Source organism: Heterocephalus glaber, unplaced genomic scaffold (assembly GCF_053883595.1).
Source record: "Heterocephalus glaber isolate CG9 unplaced genomic scaffold, H.glaber_assembly_v1.0 deba00001429, whole genome shotgun sequence".
NCBI classification, from domain to species: Eukaryota; Metazoa; Chordata; class Mammalia; order Rodentia; family Bathyergidae; genus Heterocephalus; species Heterocephalus glaber.
Window position 1 is genome coordinate 11286854 of NW_028258294.1, and position 14101 is coordinate 11300954.

A 14101-nucleotide genomic window follows, 5' to 3' on the forward strand; every position below is an offset into this window, starting at 1 on the left:
GACACTCAGAAATTTAGCGCCAACCTTAATGTCCTTTCAAAGAAAACTTCTGTAATTTAAACATTACTTGTCTGTTGATAATGAAGGGCTTCGAAAATGAAGCATTTTTGAGCTCATGTCTAGATGCCAAATGGCTGCAGATAAATTGGTGAAGGTGACTATTTCTACCCATTAATCCTATGTGTTTGGTGCATGCTTCACTTTTATAAGCAATGACATTTAAACAAAGAATAAAATTTTTGTATACCAACTGGTTTTGTCATCTCTACATATCTTGATGCCATTGATCAGAATTTTTAGAGGTTGGGCTAATTTTGTTTTTATGTGTGGGGAGGTTTTGAATTTTTACAAATTGCAAAGGAGTTACCAACTAATTGCACAATTATCTACCAGTCAACTGTGCCTGCTACCCTAACTTGACAGTATAAATATGAATTTTTAGATTTGTCTCCAGTTCCATGTGAATTCTCCAAAAACAAATTGGTTGAAAATGTTTATAGCCACTAATATTGATGGTTTTTGTATATCATAGGGTGAATCAATAATTTTATAAGTATGTTTAAAGCTTTTTTTTTTTTGCTTTCTGTATTACTTGCTTTTATGATATGTTTCAGTCACAGCTTGCACTTTTTTGAGGCACATTCATACATATGCTACCTTCTTCATTTTCTTTATCTTTATGTACCTTTGCTGAGGTCTTCATAAACACAAATGAAACTTCTAGGGGTGTTGAAGAATGGCTAAGGACTTTGGAGTCATTCATCTTTGGATTTGATCCATTTCAACCATTCACTAACTGGGCATTACTGGAAAAATCACCTAAGTCTGGCTTCATCTGTGAATCAGGGAGAGTAATATCTATTGCACATGTAAGAACTAAGCAAGGGGGTTGAGCTTTAGTTCCATGATAAAGCACTTGCCTAGCATGCTTCAAAGCCCTTAGTTCAGCCCCAGGCACCAAAAAGAACACAAAAACTAAATGACAGACCATGTGTATTGTGCTGTTTCCAATCCCTGCATAAAATAGATGTTTAGTCACTAATAGCTCTCCTTAAAAAGAGTAAAAAAAGGTTCTCATTTTTGCTATTGTAGGGTGTTTTAGAAAAGAGCTTTAAAGTTTTCAATATGATTGAAACATTGAAATATGGAGTTAAAGTGAAATATTTGACTAGATCATTATGGATTTAGTATTCACATATCAGAGGCTTAAATGCTTTCATCTTAAGGTATCACTTACCTGTCATTGTTAACAGTAATTAAATTGACAAATCCAGTAGTACAAATAATTATTTTTGACTGGACGCCTGCTTACAGCTTAAACTACTTTTCCATCTAGCAACATTTCCTTTCTTCTCACCTGAACTTTCAGGATAGAGCATCTGTCTTCTACATCTTTCTCTTCTGATACACCCAGCATGTTTGCTGCTGTGACCTAATCTGAATTCTAGGCAGAAGCCCATTAAACAAGAAGGAAATTGGAATATAAATGTGAAGGAAGACTTCCGCTTGGGACCTAGCCATCTGAGAGGACTAATCTCAGTTTCAAGTAGTTACTGAGCCCCCATTTTACTGTAAAATACTGAAATAGCTACTACAGTGGGTCATAGAAGTAGATCTTTGTGATTAGAAAAATAAGGCAGAACAAGAATTAAAAGTACAAGCATAGAAACACCAACAAGTGTAATGATGATAAAGGTATTCGTATACGAGTAGATTAAATGTGTATGTACCCATCAACATATTCTTAACAAATCACATAACTCAATAGATGATGTTGTTAGTAGAAGGGACAAGAAATTTTGACTTTTGAATTTTATCTTGCTTTCCTTAGATACTATCTTAATTCAGCCAACTTTAGGAAAAGAATTGGCTAGGACTTAGGACAGGGTAGGTAAGTGAAGGGATTTTTTGGAGAGATGTCTTAGGATAGTGTGCTTGGGTTGCCTCTCCATGAGCATCTGCACCATTTTCTGCATCAACATCTGATGAGTGTGATGGCTGAGCTGGGGAAGTGGAGATGGAAATCTTCAGAAGGGATTAGAGAGACGGGCAGATCTCTGCTCCAACACAAATCCTGGCCTCTCCATTCTGAATCTGTTTGCATGGAAGCCAGGAAGGCTTCCAATGACCCGGTGCCTGTCCTGTGTTCCCAGGGACACCACAATCATCAACCACTCGAGGAATGGCAGCTACGGGGAGAGCTCGCTGGAGGCCCACATCTGGCAGGAGGAGGAGGAGGTGGTGCAGGCCAACAGAAGGTGTCAGGACATGGAGTACACGTAAGGGACAGCTGTGTGTGGCCATAACACCAAGTGCCACTGTGACTACTCATCTCCAGACCCTAACAGGGCCCCTTTTGTACTCACACACCAGCCTTTCCAGAAACAGTTGCTTCCCTGGCCTGTTTCGAAGGGCTGAGCTTGAGGACTCCACACCGTCCTGGAGAGAACTAACTACCGCTAAGTGTATGGTTCCACTCAGCTGAGGGCCTGGTGTTAGAGTTCTGTGGGGGATAATTGCAGGTTAGAGCAGGTTTTAAGGTGGAGGCTGAGTCTAATGACAGGAAGATTTAGATGCTCATATTAATTCTGAGCATCTGACTCTATCACCTTCCAGACATTATGAGCTGGAAAAGAAAAACATATCCCAAAGACCCAGAGATTTCTGAGCCAGAATTCACATATTACAGCCAAAGATATGAAGCCTACTGAGCCAGTGTACTCTTCTAATGGGCTATATGTGATTTCCAGCAGATTTTTGTCATCATAAAACAAGCCTCCCTGGCTTGACCACCTGAGGGCCAGTTGAGCCTTGGAAGTCTTGAGCCTCCCGGGGTGCAGATGTGAAAATAGGGCTGACACATCACTGAGAGTCATGGAAAGAATACAGATTTTATGTGTTCTCATTTTTGGCCATCGATGGGGGAAAATAATCTTCCAGAGAACCTGCTCATCTCTTTATTTTTCCTTCAGAAAATAGAGAAATTGACCTCAGTTAATGACTTACCTTATTTGTTGGGCCTCAGACTTTCTGTGCTTTGTAGTGCTCCTTTTCCCAATACTAGACTGGCTAAGTGCAGTGGTCCCTGAGCAGGTTGGTTCAGGAAGTCCTTAGTGGATGACCATAATCATTCTCACTGTCCCTCCAGAAAGTCCCAGAACCTCTAAGGTGCCAGGAGAAGGTGCACCCTTTTGACTTCTCACAGAAGACCCACCTTATACAATTTGGAGATTGTAAATGTTTGAAGACTTGTACTGCCATAGATCCACCCCTCAGCCCCTGCATGACAATTAAGGTCCCTGAGAAAAATGCTTCAAGTTTGTCTAACCAGACAGCTTTTTATGGATCTGTTTTGTTCTGGTTTACAGTATTAAAAACCTACATGCCAAAATCATAGAGAAGGATGCCATGATTAAGGTGCTTCAGCAGCGAGCCCGTAAAGATGCCGGGAAGACAGACTCCTCAAGCCTGCGGCCAGCTCGTTCTGTCCCATCCATTGCAGCGGCCACTGGGACACACTCCCGCCAGACCTCGCTTACCAGCAGCCAGCTGGCTGAGGAGAAGAAGGAAGAGAAGACCTGGAAGGGGAGCATAGGTGAGCTGTGCTCCTCCTTCAGACTGGGATCTTGAGAGCAAAGGCACACAAGCATTAAGAAGAGACTTCCCTGCCACTGATAGCACTCAATAGCTCCTGGTCTCAGTTTACTCATCTGTGAAATGGGGTGCAGTCATACTCTGGTTGTGGAAATTAAATGAGATATGTGGAAGCACTATGTAAATTCTAAAGGCTATGCCAGCAGAGTAGCTGTTAGCCATGGGCTGGCTCATGTCATAATTGGTATTGATTATTGCTGAAATTTGAGGTGACAACACAAAATGTCCTGTTAGAAACACTTATACATCAGGCCTCTGAACTTGGATCTGCCCCAGCCCAGTTATATAACTGCTCTACCTCTGCTTCCACATCTAGGAAAAGAGGACAGTGTCTGCCCCACTTGCCTCAGTGTAGGATAGCCAAGTGACATAATGGGGGAAATACATTGGAAGAAATGCTCTCAAGTATAAGGGGTGGTTAGTGGTGGGTTTTGTTGTATTGTTGTCGCCCAGCAGCATTTTGAGAATTCAAGTGTGGTCCTTGCCAGGGGTGGGTTTTGGGGCTCACTGGCTGGGCTAATGAGCTAGACAGGAAGTAACCAACAGCACCCCCCCCCACACACACACACACATGCACACGCATGCGCTTATGCCCTCTGCTCCCTTCCCCTGCACTCTGCGGAGTCTGGCCCTCCCTTTATACTTATCTCTGAGTCACTGTATGTTTTTATTTCTTTATTGAGCCCAGAGCCAGTTTTCCTGAGTATGAGATCCCAGAGAACCCTGGCTGCTTTGTGCCAGAGGGGGTAAGAGCTGCCATATGAACAGACAGAGTTGAGGGATCAAAGGCTCCCAGCCGGAATCTCTTTTTGAAGTCACTCTGCTGGTGGCCTCAGCAGCCCCTGCCCACAAAGGAAATGCACTTCAAAGAGGATGTGTATGAGCAGCAGCTGGGATCATCAAAGACCCTCCCAAGGACACTTAGCTCCCAGCCTAGTTAGAGACAGGCTTCCTTAAGGAGTGTGAAATTTACTCAGCTCTGAAGGGAACCTCCTTGGAAGAAGCCTGTTTGTGACAAGCATCCAGGCAGCTCAGTTTGGTGTCTGTGCCTGTACCCCCAGGATCTGGCAGTTCTAAACTAGGCCTGGGAGCCACAGACCTTGGCCTGAATGAAGAGGTGCTGTGTTGTCTGGACCTTTATTCCTCCTCATCATTGTAGTTGGTGTTCATAAGTAAGAAAAACAGCACAAGACTCTGAGGGTGCAGGCAGAGCCACATAGTTGGGCCACTCACAGTTCCATACAGTCTCACCCTCTCTTGCCTAACAGGCTTGGGGGAGAGGTGGCAGTGACAGCATCTCCCTTCTTGATTGCTGAGGGGCTTCCCAGAGAGATGACTGCCTGGTGGTTTATTATACCCAGCACCCCACCTCCACCACACAAGAACATCCTGTCAGACTTTCAGCAGGCAGAGAGAAGGTGGAAAGAACATAGATTGCTCCCAATCAGGCACAGCTGGTTTGAAGCTCATTTGTGCTGCTACTTAGCTGAGAGATGCTGATTTCTCTGAGTATCCTTCTGTGTTAGACAGGAACGTTGTGAGGTGTAAAGTGAGGTGATGTGTGAAGCCCCCAGCAAAGAACCTTGCTACCCAAAGTGTAGTCTGTGGACAAGCAGTACCACTTCACCTGAAGTGTGTTAGAAAGGCAGGAGCTCAGGTCCCTGTCCCAGAATTGAACCTTCATTTTAACCATAGAGCCAGATGATGGATAGGCACCTTGAACTTCAAAAAGCATGTGTGCTGTAGACAGACTCAATGGCCCTGAGTAATGAGTGTCACCTTGAACAGCCCTGCCAAGGATACTTTATGAACCACTGGCTGATTAACAAGATAAGTGAACAGATACTTGACTGTGCTTACCACTTTCCCTATAGGCTAGAGTTTGAGAGTACTGGCACTTTTCTGAATGTGTAATGCATTTACAAATAAAAGGATCACCCTCCTGTCCAGTCATGTGGGAAGGCTTTGAGGAGAGTGGACACCTCTGCACACCGGGCCTTCTTTCTCACAGCAACCCCAGCTTCACCACCACTGGAACTGGGGAGGAGAGAGCTCAGCAGCCCTTTCCAGGAGCCCAGCTGGCTTCCTGCTTCTTGGATTCATAGCTCTTTGAGGGAATAATGTGTACAACTCAGTGGTTGTCCCAACTAGGTAGCACATTTGTTTTTGAACCTGGCCTACAGGAGACCATCCATCTATTAGCAAGGATGAGATGGAATTCAGAATTATTCAGAGTAGAAGGCAAGAGGAAACATATCTAAGACTGAGAAGTTCTTATAGGTTTTCTTAAGCACACAACCACACTTCAGGCCAGGCCCCTGGGCCCTGTAGGGTACAGTAAACTTGATCTCCCTTGCAGGAGTCTCCTCACTCCTCATCTTCTGGTATTAGGTACCTCTTTTCTGCTCTCCATACCATCCTGTGAATGATGTTACCCTATATCCTGCCATATTATAACCAGTTTACTTGACAACTCCCCCTACCAACTGGAGTTTTTTAGAGAGGGGACTCTCATTCTTTCAGTGTTTATTATTTCATATAATTTATATATATAACTTGTATATATTTATATATAATTATATAATTTATAAGGTATATAATTAGTATTTACTGTGTGCTTGGTGAATAAATCATTGAAGCAAACCTCAGTCAAAAAGGAGGTAATCTTTGAAAAAAAAAAAAAGAAAAAAGAAAGTCATTGAAAACTGTTCTTTGGCCACCAGGATTGCTGCTGGGGAAGGAACACCATGAACATACTTCTGCCCCACTGCTGCCAACCCCACCTGCCTCTGCACTGGCCCCTGCGGCCTCTTCCACGTCAGCCAGCAGCGCCCATGCTAAGACAGGCAGCAAGGACAGCAGCACCCAGACGGACAAGAGCACCGAACTCTTCTGGCCCAACATGGCCTCCCTCCCCAGCCGCAGCAGGCTGAGCACAACCCCTTCCAACAGCCCTGTCCTGAAACATCCAGTGGCCAAAGGGACCACGGAGAAACTGGGTATGTGGTCCCCACCTCCTCCACACTCCAAGAACACATGGAACTGTGTGGTCCAAGGGAAGGTGTCTTGTATTGAGCTGGGAAAAGAGTAGCTGCACCCATCAGCGCCTCTTGTATGATTGTGGTCATCCCAATGCCCTTAGGCTATGTGTGCCTTTTGTTATTATGCCAATAAAATGTGTATAAATACTTCTAATTTATTACCATGTAAAATGAGTGTGGAGTTTGGGTCCACCTGGTAATGTAGGCTTTATAACTGGCCCTTCCCCAGAAGGGGTAAAAACAGACTCTGGGAAATGATAGAGAATTGCTCTCCTTGGGTACATCTGGGAGCTGTGCCTGGGACACCCTAGGTCCCCAGAGTCCTCGGGTTTGTAGATGTTACCTTCAGCACATTGGCTTGCCAAGGATTCCGGGCGCAGTGGAAGACATCCTGACTGAAAAGGAATTAGACTTAACTCAGGTTAGGTTAGCTTGCAGCATAGCACTCAGACCAGTAGTGATGAGCTGTTTAAAATACTAAGACAGCGTGGGGAGGGGTGGGCTTTGCAGTGAGTCCAGAAGTGTCCAGGCGAAGGTAGATTTGGCCCTGGACTAATCGTAGTTATGGGCAAAGCCCTTTTTTCTTTTGAGGAGTGGTGAGTTCCTTGAGGCATAAGCTGTCTCCACCTGGATCTGTATTTTTGTTCCCAAAATAGACAAGTACAATGTTATCAATTTATGGAAATGTAATACTTGGGATGCACTTTGCCAAGTAGGGTGAGGAATGTGTGAGAAGGGTCTGGGTCACAGTGAGTATCTGATGGTTTTGTGTGGAGGGGTGGGTGTGAGGGTCTCTGCACAAAGTCCCAGTGTCCTCTGCACACATTTACTCCTCTCCCATCACCATCCTGGTTGTCTCTGTTTGCATCTGAATCCTGATCCAGTTATTCAGCTTTTCCCTCCTTGGCTAATTACATGGCTTTCTTACATCCACTGGTGAGTGAGACTTCTGGGTGAGCAGTAGCTTTAAAAGGGCCCATTATAGGGCCAGGGGTTTAGCTCAGTGGTTTCTCCACCTGATGCGCAAGCACGAGGACCCGAGTTCGATCCCCAGTACTGAAAGAAAAAAAAAAAGGGCCCATTATAGAGAGAGCTCATAAAATGCCTCTTGAGGAGTGGGCTGCTGATGTTTCCTTTCTGTTTGGCAGAGAGCTCTCCTGGCCATGGGAAGTCACCAGAGCACAGAGGCCGCGTCAGTAGCTTGCTGCACAAGCCCGAGTTCCCTGATGGAGAGATGATGGAAGTTCTCATCTAATTCTGTCGTCCTTGTTGAATTTCATACTGCGACACTGGCAAATCAAGAAAGTGGCAGAGAGGGAGACGAGCGATCGAGGAGGTTGTGGATGGGAAGCCAGGAATGATGTGAACTGATAAAGATTACAGAGTAATAAGAACACTTTTTATAAATGTTAAAAACAAACATAGGAGACCTACATGACTGTGGAGAGAAGAGAATGCTATGGATTTTCTTACATGTAGTGGAAGAGAAGATGCATGTAGGTTTGGAAACAAGTTAAGAAGAAGTAGGAAATGGAATTTTTCATTGTACAGAAGTTGTATCTTTTGGGGAGGCTTGGTGTACCCCCATTCTTTGGTTATGAAGAGACAAACCTAGACATGGATTTTCCTTGAATAAGCCCCATTCTGCTTGCCTCTTAGCATGTTTCATTTAAAAAGAATCTCCTAGACATGTCTAGAGCCCATCTTGGCACTACGCAGTATCACCATGCCTTTGCAGGTGTCCTGCTAGCAGTGAGAAGAATTGCCCAGGAATGAAGGGAAATTTCAGGGGCAGTCTTCACCTCATTACTTGTTTGGCTTGGGTTTTCAGGAGATTGCGGGCTTCTTAGCTTTTCTGGATTTTGTGGTAATTTCTAAACAGATGAAAGCGTTAGGATCTTGGTCCTCATCCTCCCTAACTTCTCTGAGTTTGTCTCTGCTTTACTTTCTTTAGTTTTGCTTTTCTGTCACTCCTTCCTTTTTTTTCTTTTTAATAAGATATTACAGGGTCCCTTAGGTATGGGACTTAGAAGATCATTATTTGAACTCTCCTCGTTCCTGCCATATCAAATAGTGGCCAGTAGAAAACATCCCTGCTGGCTTTTGGGTTGGGCTGAAGTTGTTATTCCCATTCTGGCTGCACACTGGCTGGGGAAGCTTTCATAAGGTGGAAGATTCCTTGGGTCACTGTCACACTTTACATCAAGATCATGGCACTGGGTTTTTTTCTTTCACACATCAGTTTTCTCATAAGGAGCTTGATATTTTTGTTCCCTTACTCTGTTGGGGTAAGGTCTTCAAGACAGCACTGGATGACAGTTTACAATGTCTCGGTGGCATCCAGAATGTCTCCAGGTGCCCTGTACCACATTTTTGTATTTGGGGCTCACAAGTCTATTCACCACTGACTTCTTGTCCCTGGTTGCTGCTGATGAGCCTGCAGACTTCCCATGTGTGCTTCTCTCTGCTGTGAACTTGCCTTGAAACCTGTCAAGTGCCACTAGGAAGAGCCGTGAGTGAATGAGGTGGTGGGCCTCTTGTCTGTCTGCTCTGATGTTGAGGAGCTAAGCAGGTGTCAGGTGCTCTTGTAGAATCCTGAATTTTTTCCCTAAGTACACTGAACCCATGTTTTCCCAGATCTCTTCCTTTCCTTGTGCTTCCTTACAGGAAAAGGAAAGAAGAAAAAGCCTAGGTCTGAGCATTTTTTTTTCTCATATTAAAAATTGAATCCAGAGCCTTCTACATGTTAGGAAAGCAGTCTGTCACTGGGCTACATCCCCAGAACTTTTTAAAAATTTTGAGACAAGGTCTTGCTAAATTGCCCAAGCTGGCCTCAAACATATATGAGTGTCCTGCCTCAGCCTCCTCAATGGCTGGGATTACAGGTGTGGGTCACTGTAACCACTCACATGTGAGGTTTTTTAAAGGAACTCTTAAATGAAATACTGAAGAGTACTACTCAGGTAACTTCATTTGGGTAGCTTATTTTAGGACTGGTCTTTGAACCATAACCTGATAAAGTTACAGCGTCCCCAAATTGAGGAGGTAGAAAGAAGACAAGAGGTGTAGGGTGCAGAGGGGAGGGAGGAAATTGATAGCTTTGGAGAACAGGGCTCTAAGCCACTGATGTGACAAGACTAAGTGGGAACCTACCCGCCCTACCTCTGCTGGTCACTGGGCACTGAGCTGCCCAGTGTGCTGCCTGCTTGTTACCTCCTCTAGTCTCAGACTAAGCATCAAGTGTTCATATTGCACAGAACAGGAAACCAAGGCAGCGCCAAGAGCCTGCACACTGATAGCTCACCCTGAGGTGTGGGAAGAGAGCACGAGAAGCCTCATGGTGGTGATGAGCTCAGGGATGATGTAGATGCCAGAGGGGGTGAAGTGGAGGGAGCACATCTGATCACTTTTCATGGGCCATGAGGGAGGTCCAGTTGATGACAACAAATTCTCTTAAGGACATTTTAATCCCAATCAATGTTGGGGATAGACCAGAAAGGAAACTGTTGAGAGATGGGAAAGGAAGTCAACTGCTGTCCTGCACTTCCATGTCTGGGCCACCCCAAACTTGGGCTCTCTCTCCAACAACAGGCAAAAGCGAGAACAACAGTTCAGTTTCTCCCAAAGCTTGGTCTACATACTCCAGATGCTGCATCTGCACATTCAGGCGTGAAGTTCACTGCCTTTTGTAGGGCCCCTGAATTACTGTGTCTTCACTGTCAGCATAAAGATGGAAACATGACCATACATCAGGGCTTCAAGTACAGTTGTACTGTCACTTTTGCCAGTCTTGTTTTCCTCCTAATCGGTAAGACTCCTCTGTGAGAAAGGGGATCTGTAGCTTTCAGATATCTTCTTTTATGGGCAGTGTTCTGCCAAGCAAGAGCCCTGAATGAACCCTTTCATTTTCATAGTTTCTTAAAGCCTAGCTTGCTTATAGGAAGAATGGATTGTAGATGCCGAGCACCCACTCTGAGCTCTGGGCAGTCTACAGTTCCTTATCTCATTGAAATTGGAGAATAATGCTAGCTATATTTTATAGTGCTGACTGTATGCAGGCACTGTGGTGTGTACCTTTTAATTAGTCCTCAGTGTCCGGGGAGCAGGAGCAAGTTCATTATTCTAATTGCAGGGAATCAGAAACTCAGGCTCGGGAATGTTAAGTCCCTTCTCAAAGCCTCACAGCCTAAACTACAGGATGCACAGCCTCAAACAAGACCTGCATTACTATGTCTGAGCTCTCTGTGTATTTGTGATGTGTTTGCAACATAGAAGCAGCAGAAGAAGCAGCTGTACCTCTCAGAACCTAGGAAATAGCATGAAACCCAGAACCCCTAAAATTACCAATCAACACCAGGCATAGTTGGAAATCTTTGTGTTCTATTATATTACAGTTACAAAACACATCTTAAAAAATAATTCTGCATTTTCCAAAGGCTTAGTCTTCTTCAGAACTTCTCAGGGACATCTGACCCTAGGACTTGACCAGCTCAGGTAAAGGGTCAGTGCTTTGGCTTTGAGCAAAGGTGTGTCAGAGAAGTGTAGCTTCACCTTGGGTGGATTCTGATAATATCTTAATGCTGCCAGGATTTTACATGAAATATAAGATGTAGTTGGGATCAGCCCTATGACCCTAGAGTTTCACTGAATAGATGGGTTTGTTTGTAAGAATTATTACTGTCTGTAGGTCCATATAGCTAAAGCTGCCAGGAAATGCACATTTTTCAAAAATACCAGCATGTATGGAACACTCTTAATGTTCTTTTCTTAGTGTTCCGTCTGCTTTCCGGAGGCTGGTGGCCAGGGGCAGTGTGGAGTTCAGCATGTTCTCACCATGCCCACAGGACAGAGCGGCTCTTTCTTCCCCAGCTTGGTTGGGACAGCAATGAGTGGCAGAGTCCTTCTCATTTCAGTTGTCTGAGGGTTGCCAACTCATGTGTGAGTTTGACTACAAAGCTGGAGTGGGTATCAAGTTGCTCCAAATAAGTTCTGAACATGGAATAGAGAATCCAGTGGTTCTGTTGATCAGAGAAGAGGCTTTCAGAATGACCCCTGCAGAAAAGCAAGTCATCATCCACTTTGCTCCCACTTGGGTTACCTTTGGCCACCTGCACTCTGGTGATGCTGTGGCTGAAGCACCTTTATGCCAAGTATGGTTAGATGGAGAAATTCTCCCCAGCAACCTGCTTAGTCCCAGAGAACACAATCAAGCAATGCCATGGTCCCAGGAGACAGTGAAGGAGAGCTAGGGGTTTGAAAGACTTCAAGGCAGGGAGCTCACATGTAGGCTAGAGAGAGCTATGCTGAGCAAAGAGATGTGATGTCCAAAATGAAGTCTTGCTCCATGTCTGCTCTGGAGCAAGTAGGGCAAGCATGTTTCTCTGCTCTGTGAATGATCTTGCATATTTCTGAAGGAAAGGAGTCTCAAGGCCATTGGAAGTGGGATTTCACCAATGTTCTTAAATGGTGAAGGCTCTAAGAAGCCAGAGAGTACACAGCCCACCAGTTGCTTCTCCACATCCCCAAACCTAAGGTGGTGATGGTATATACTTTGTAAATGTTGGCTTTCTTTACTTTTTTCTTGCTAATGAATCAATGTGTTTAAAATGTCTTCATTTCATGTAAGGATTGCTTGCTGTGTTTGCTTTTGATGTGTGGCTCCATGGGAGATGGGGAAAGGAATTAAGTTACCAGAAGCTGGTCAGCTGAGAGGATGCAAAGGTCAGAGTTTCAGTAAATGACTTTCTTCTTGAACTAAAGAACATATTTTTCTCTTTCTAAGTACTGTACCTTCTCATTTAGTAATTTACTGATATATTAAGATGTATGTATTTGAGTGCACATGAGATATGACTAAGGGTTGTGAGTAGAATTTTTTAATATCCAGAAAACCCAAGTTTTGCATCATAATGTGGGTGGGTGATCTCCCTTTGGGAAACTATGTACTGAGTACTACAGCTCTGCCCAAGTAATTAAGAAAATTATGGGAATTCCTTTATTAGAGTGGCTTTTAGGGTCTGGCATGTTCCTTTAATTTCCCTGGAAAGGTGAGAAATCTTTATCTTTTAAAGATGGTTTTATAGCCAGGTGTGGTAGCACATGCCTGTATTCCCAGCACTCAGGAACCTGAGGCAGGAGGATCACCATAAGTTCAAGGTCAACCTGGCCGACATACTGAGTTCAAGGCTAGCCTGAACTACATAGTGAGACCCTGTCTCAAAAAAACACAAAAAAATAAAGATAGATTTGAGTTTTGGAAGTAATCCCAAGTTGTTCATAGCACAAGGGAATGAATAGAAATGGTAATTAAGGTAAGTCATGCCTTTTTTCCCCCTTTAAATAAAATCCCTAGGAAATGTTTTGAAATGAACTGGGACTTAGCTTCTCAATGTGACAGTTCAAGGGAGGACAGTAGTCAGTTGTATGCACAACTTCTAGAGGTTTCATTTGTTAAAATCTGTTCTCTTGCTGTGCCCTGTGTGTGTTCCCATCTCTGCATACACTGCAGACATAGTGCATATTCATTTGTATGAACATCCAGTAGGTGTTCTGTAAAACCAACTTGTACTTAGATGCATGTTATTGTCCTGTATGCTGTGACAGGTGTTTCTTTGTCACGAAACCTTACTTCTTCACAGAATGAAAATACTGTCCTCTATATAAGGCAGGACATCTACAGCATTTTCTTGTATCAGCTCTCAAAGTTTTGATGCCCGGTGTTGTGTTTACATGTGATTTTGCCTAGGATTCTGTTCTCAGACACCTATATTTATTACAAAGCAAAATGTAAGCAGATTTATCTGCAGTAGTTTTATTTGAATCAAGGTGTTTTTCCCTTTTGAGGAGGGACAGCAGAACCCCCTCCTCCTTGCAGCACTTAGAGTCTGTATAATTCTGTAAAACAAGGGCGAGTGCAGGCACCCAATGTCAGCCAAACTTCTGACAGCCCTAGTGCCACTGCCCTTTCCGCCTGCTGTGTGTGTACGTGTGTGTATGTGCTTGTGTCACTGTGTATGGTAGCCATGTGCTGTGAACGCTGGTAGCTGGGTGTAACCTTTGGCATCTTTGGATTGCTGGTCTGTATTGAGTGGTGTTGTACAGAGCTGTACAGCCAGATGGGTCTGTGTACAGAGTGGGGAAGTCCAAGCACATGGCATGTCCCCCACAGCAAATACAGATTCTGTTGGTCAGCCAAAGATTTTCTTATTCTTTGCTGCTTAAACTTGTGCCTTAATATTGTATATAATAAATGGATAAAATGGCAAAGTGGCTCTTCTTTCCCTCTCACTTGCTCTTTTTCTCCAGATGTTCATTTCATTGTGTGTGTGGAGGCAACTCCTCTCACTGTCCTGCTCCAGAGGCTTTTGGGCCCCGCTCTGGGCCTCACCTCAGATTGACCCTGAGCT

General features: G+C 44.2%; 1 protein-coding gene across 7 annotated transcripts in view; it reads left to right on the forward strand.

The window, feature by feature from the left end:
• The window catches only part of Amotl1 (angiomotin like 1), a 179409-nt gene extending 165448 nt beyond the window's left edge, over positions 1-13961 (forward strand). For all 7 annotated transcript variants that reach the window (XM_004838055.4, XM_087212303.1, XM_087212305.1 and 4 more), the window contains 4 exons: positions 2154-2279; positions 3369-3595; positions 6378-6653; positions 7844-13961. In XM_004838055.4, coding sequence (XP_004838112.2) covers positions 2154-2279; positions 3369-3595; positions 6378-6653; positions 7844-7950 — 736 coding nt within the window. In that variant the 3' untranslated portion in view covers positions 7951-13961. The remainder of the gene's footprint in view (positions 1-2153; positions 2280-3368; positions 3596-6377; positions 6654-7843) is intronic.
• The last annotated feature ends 140 nt before the right edge of the window (positions 13962-14101 follow it).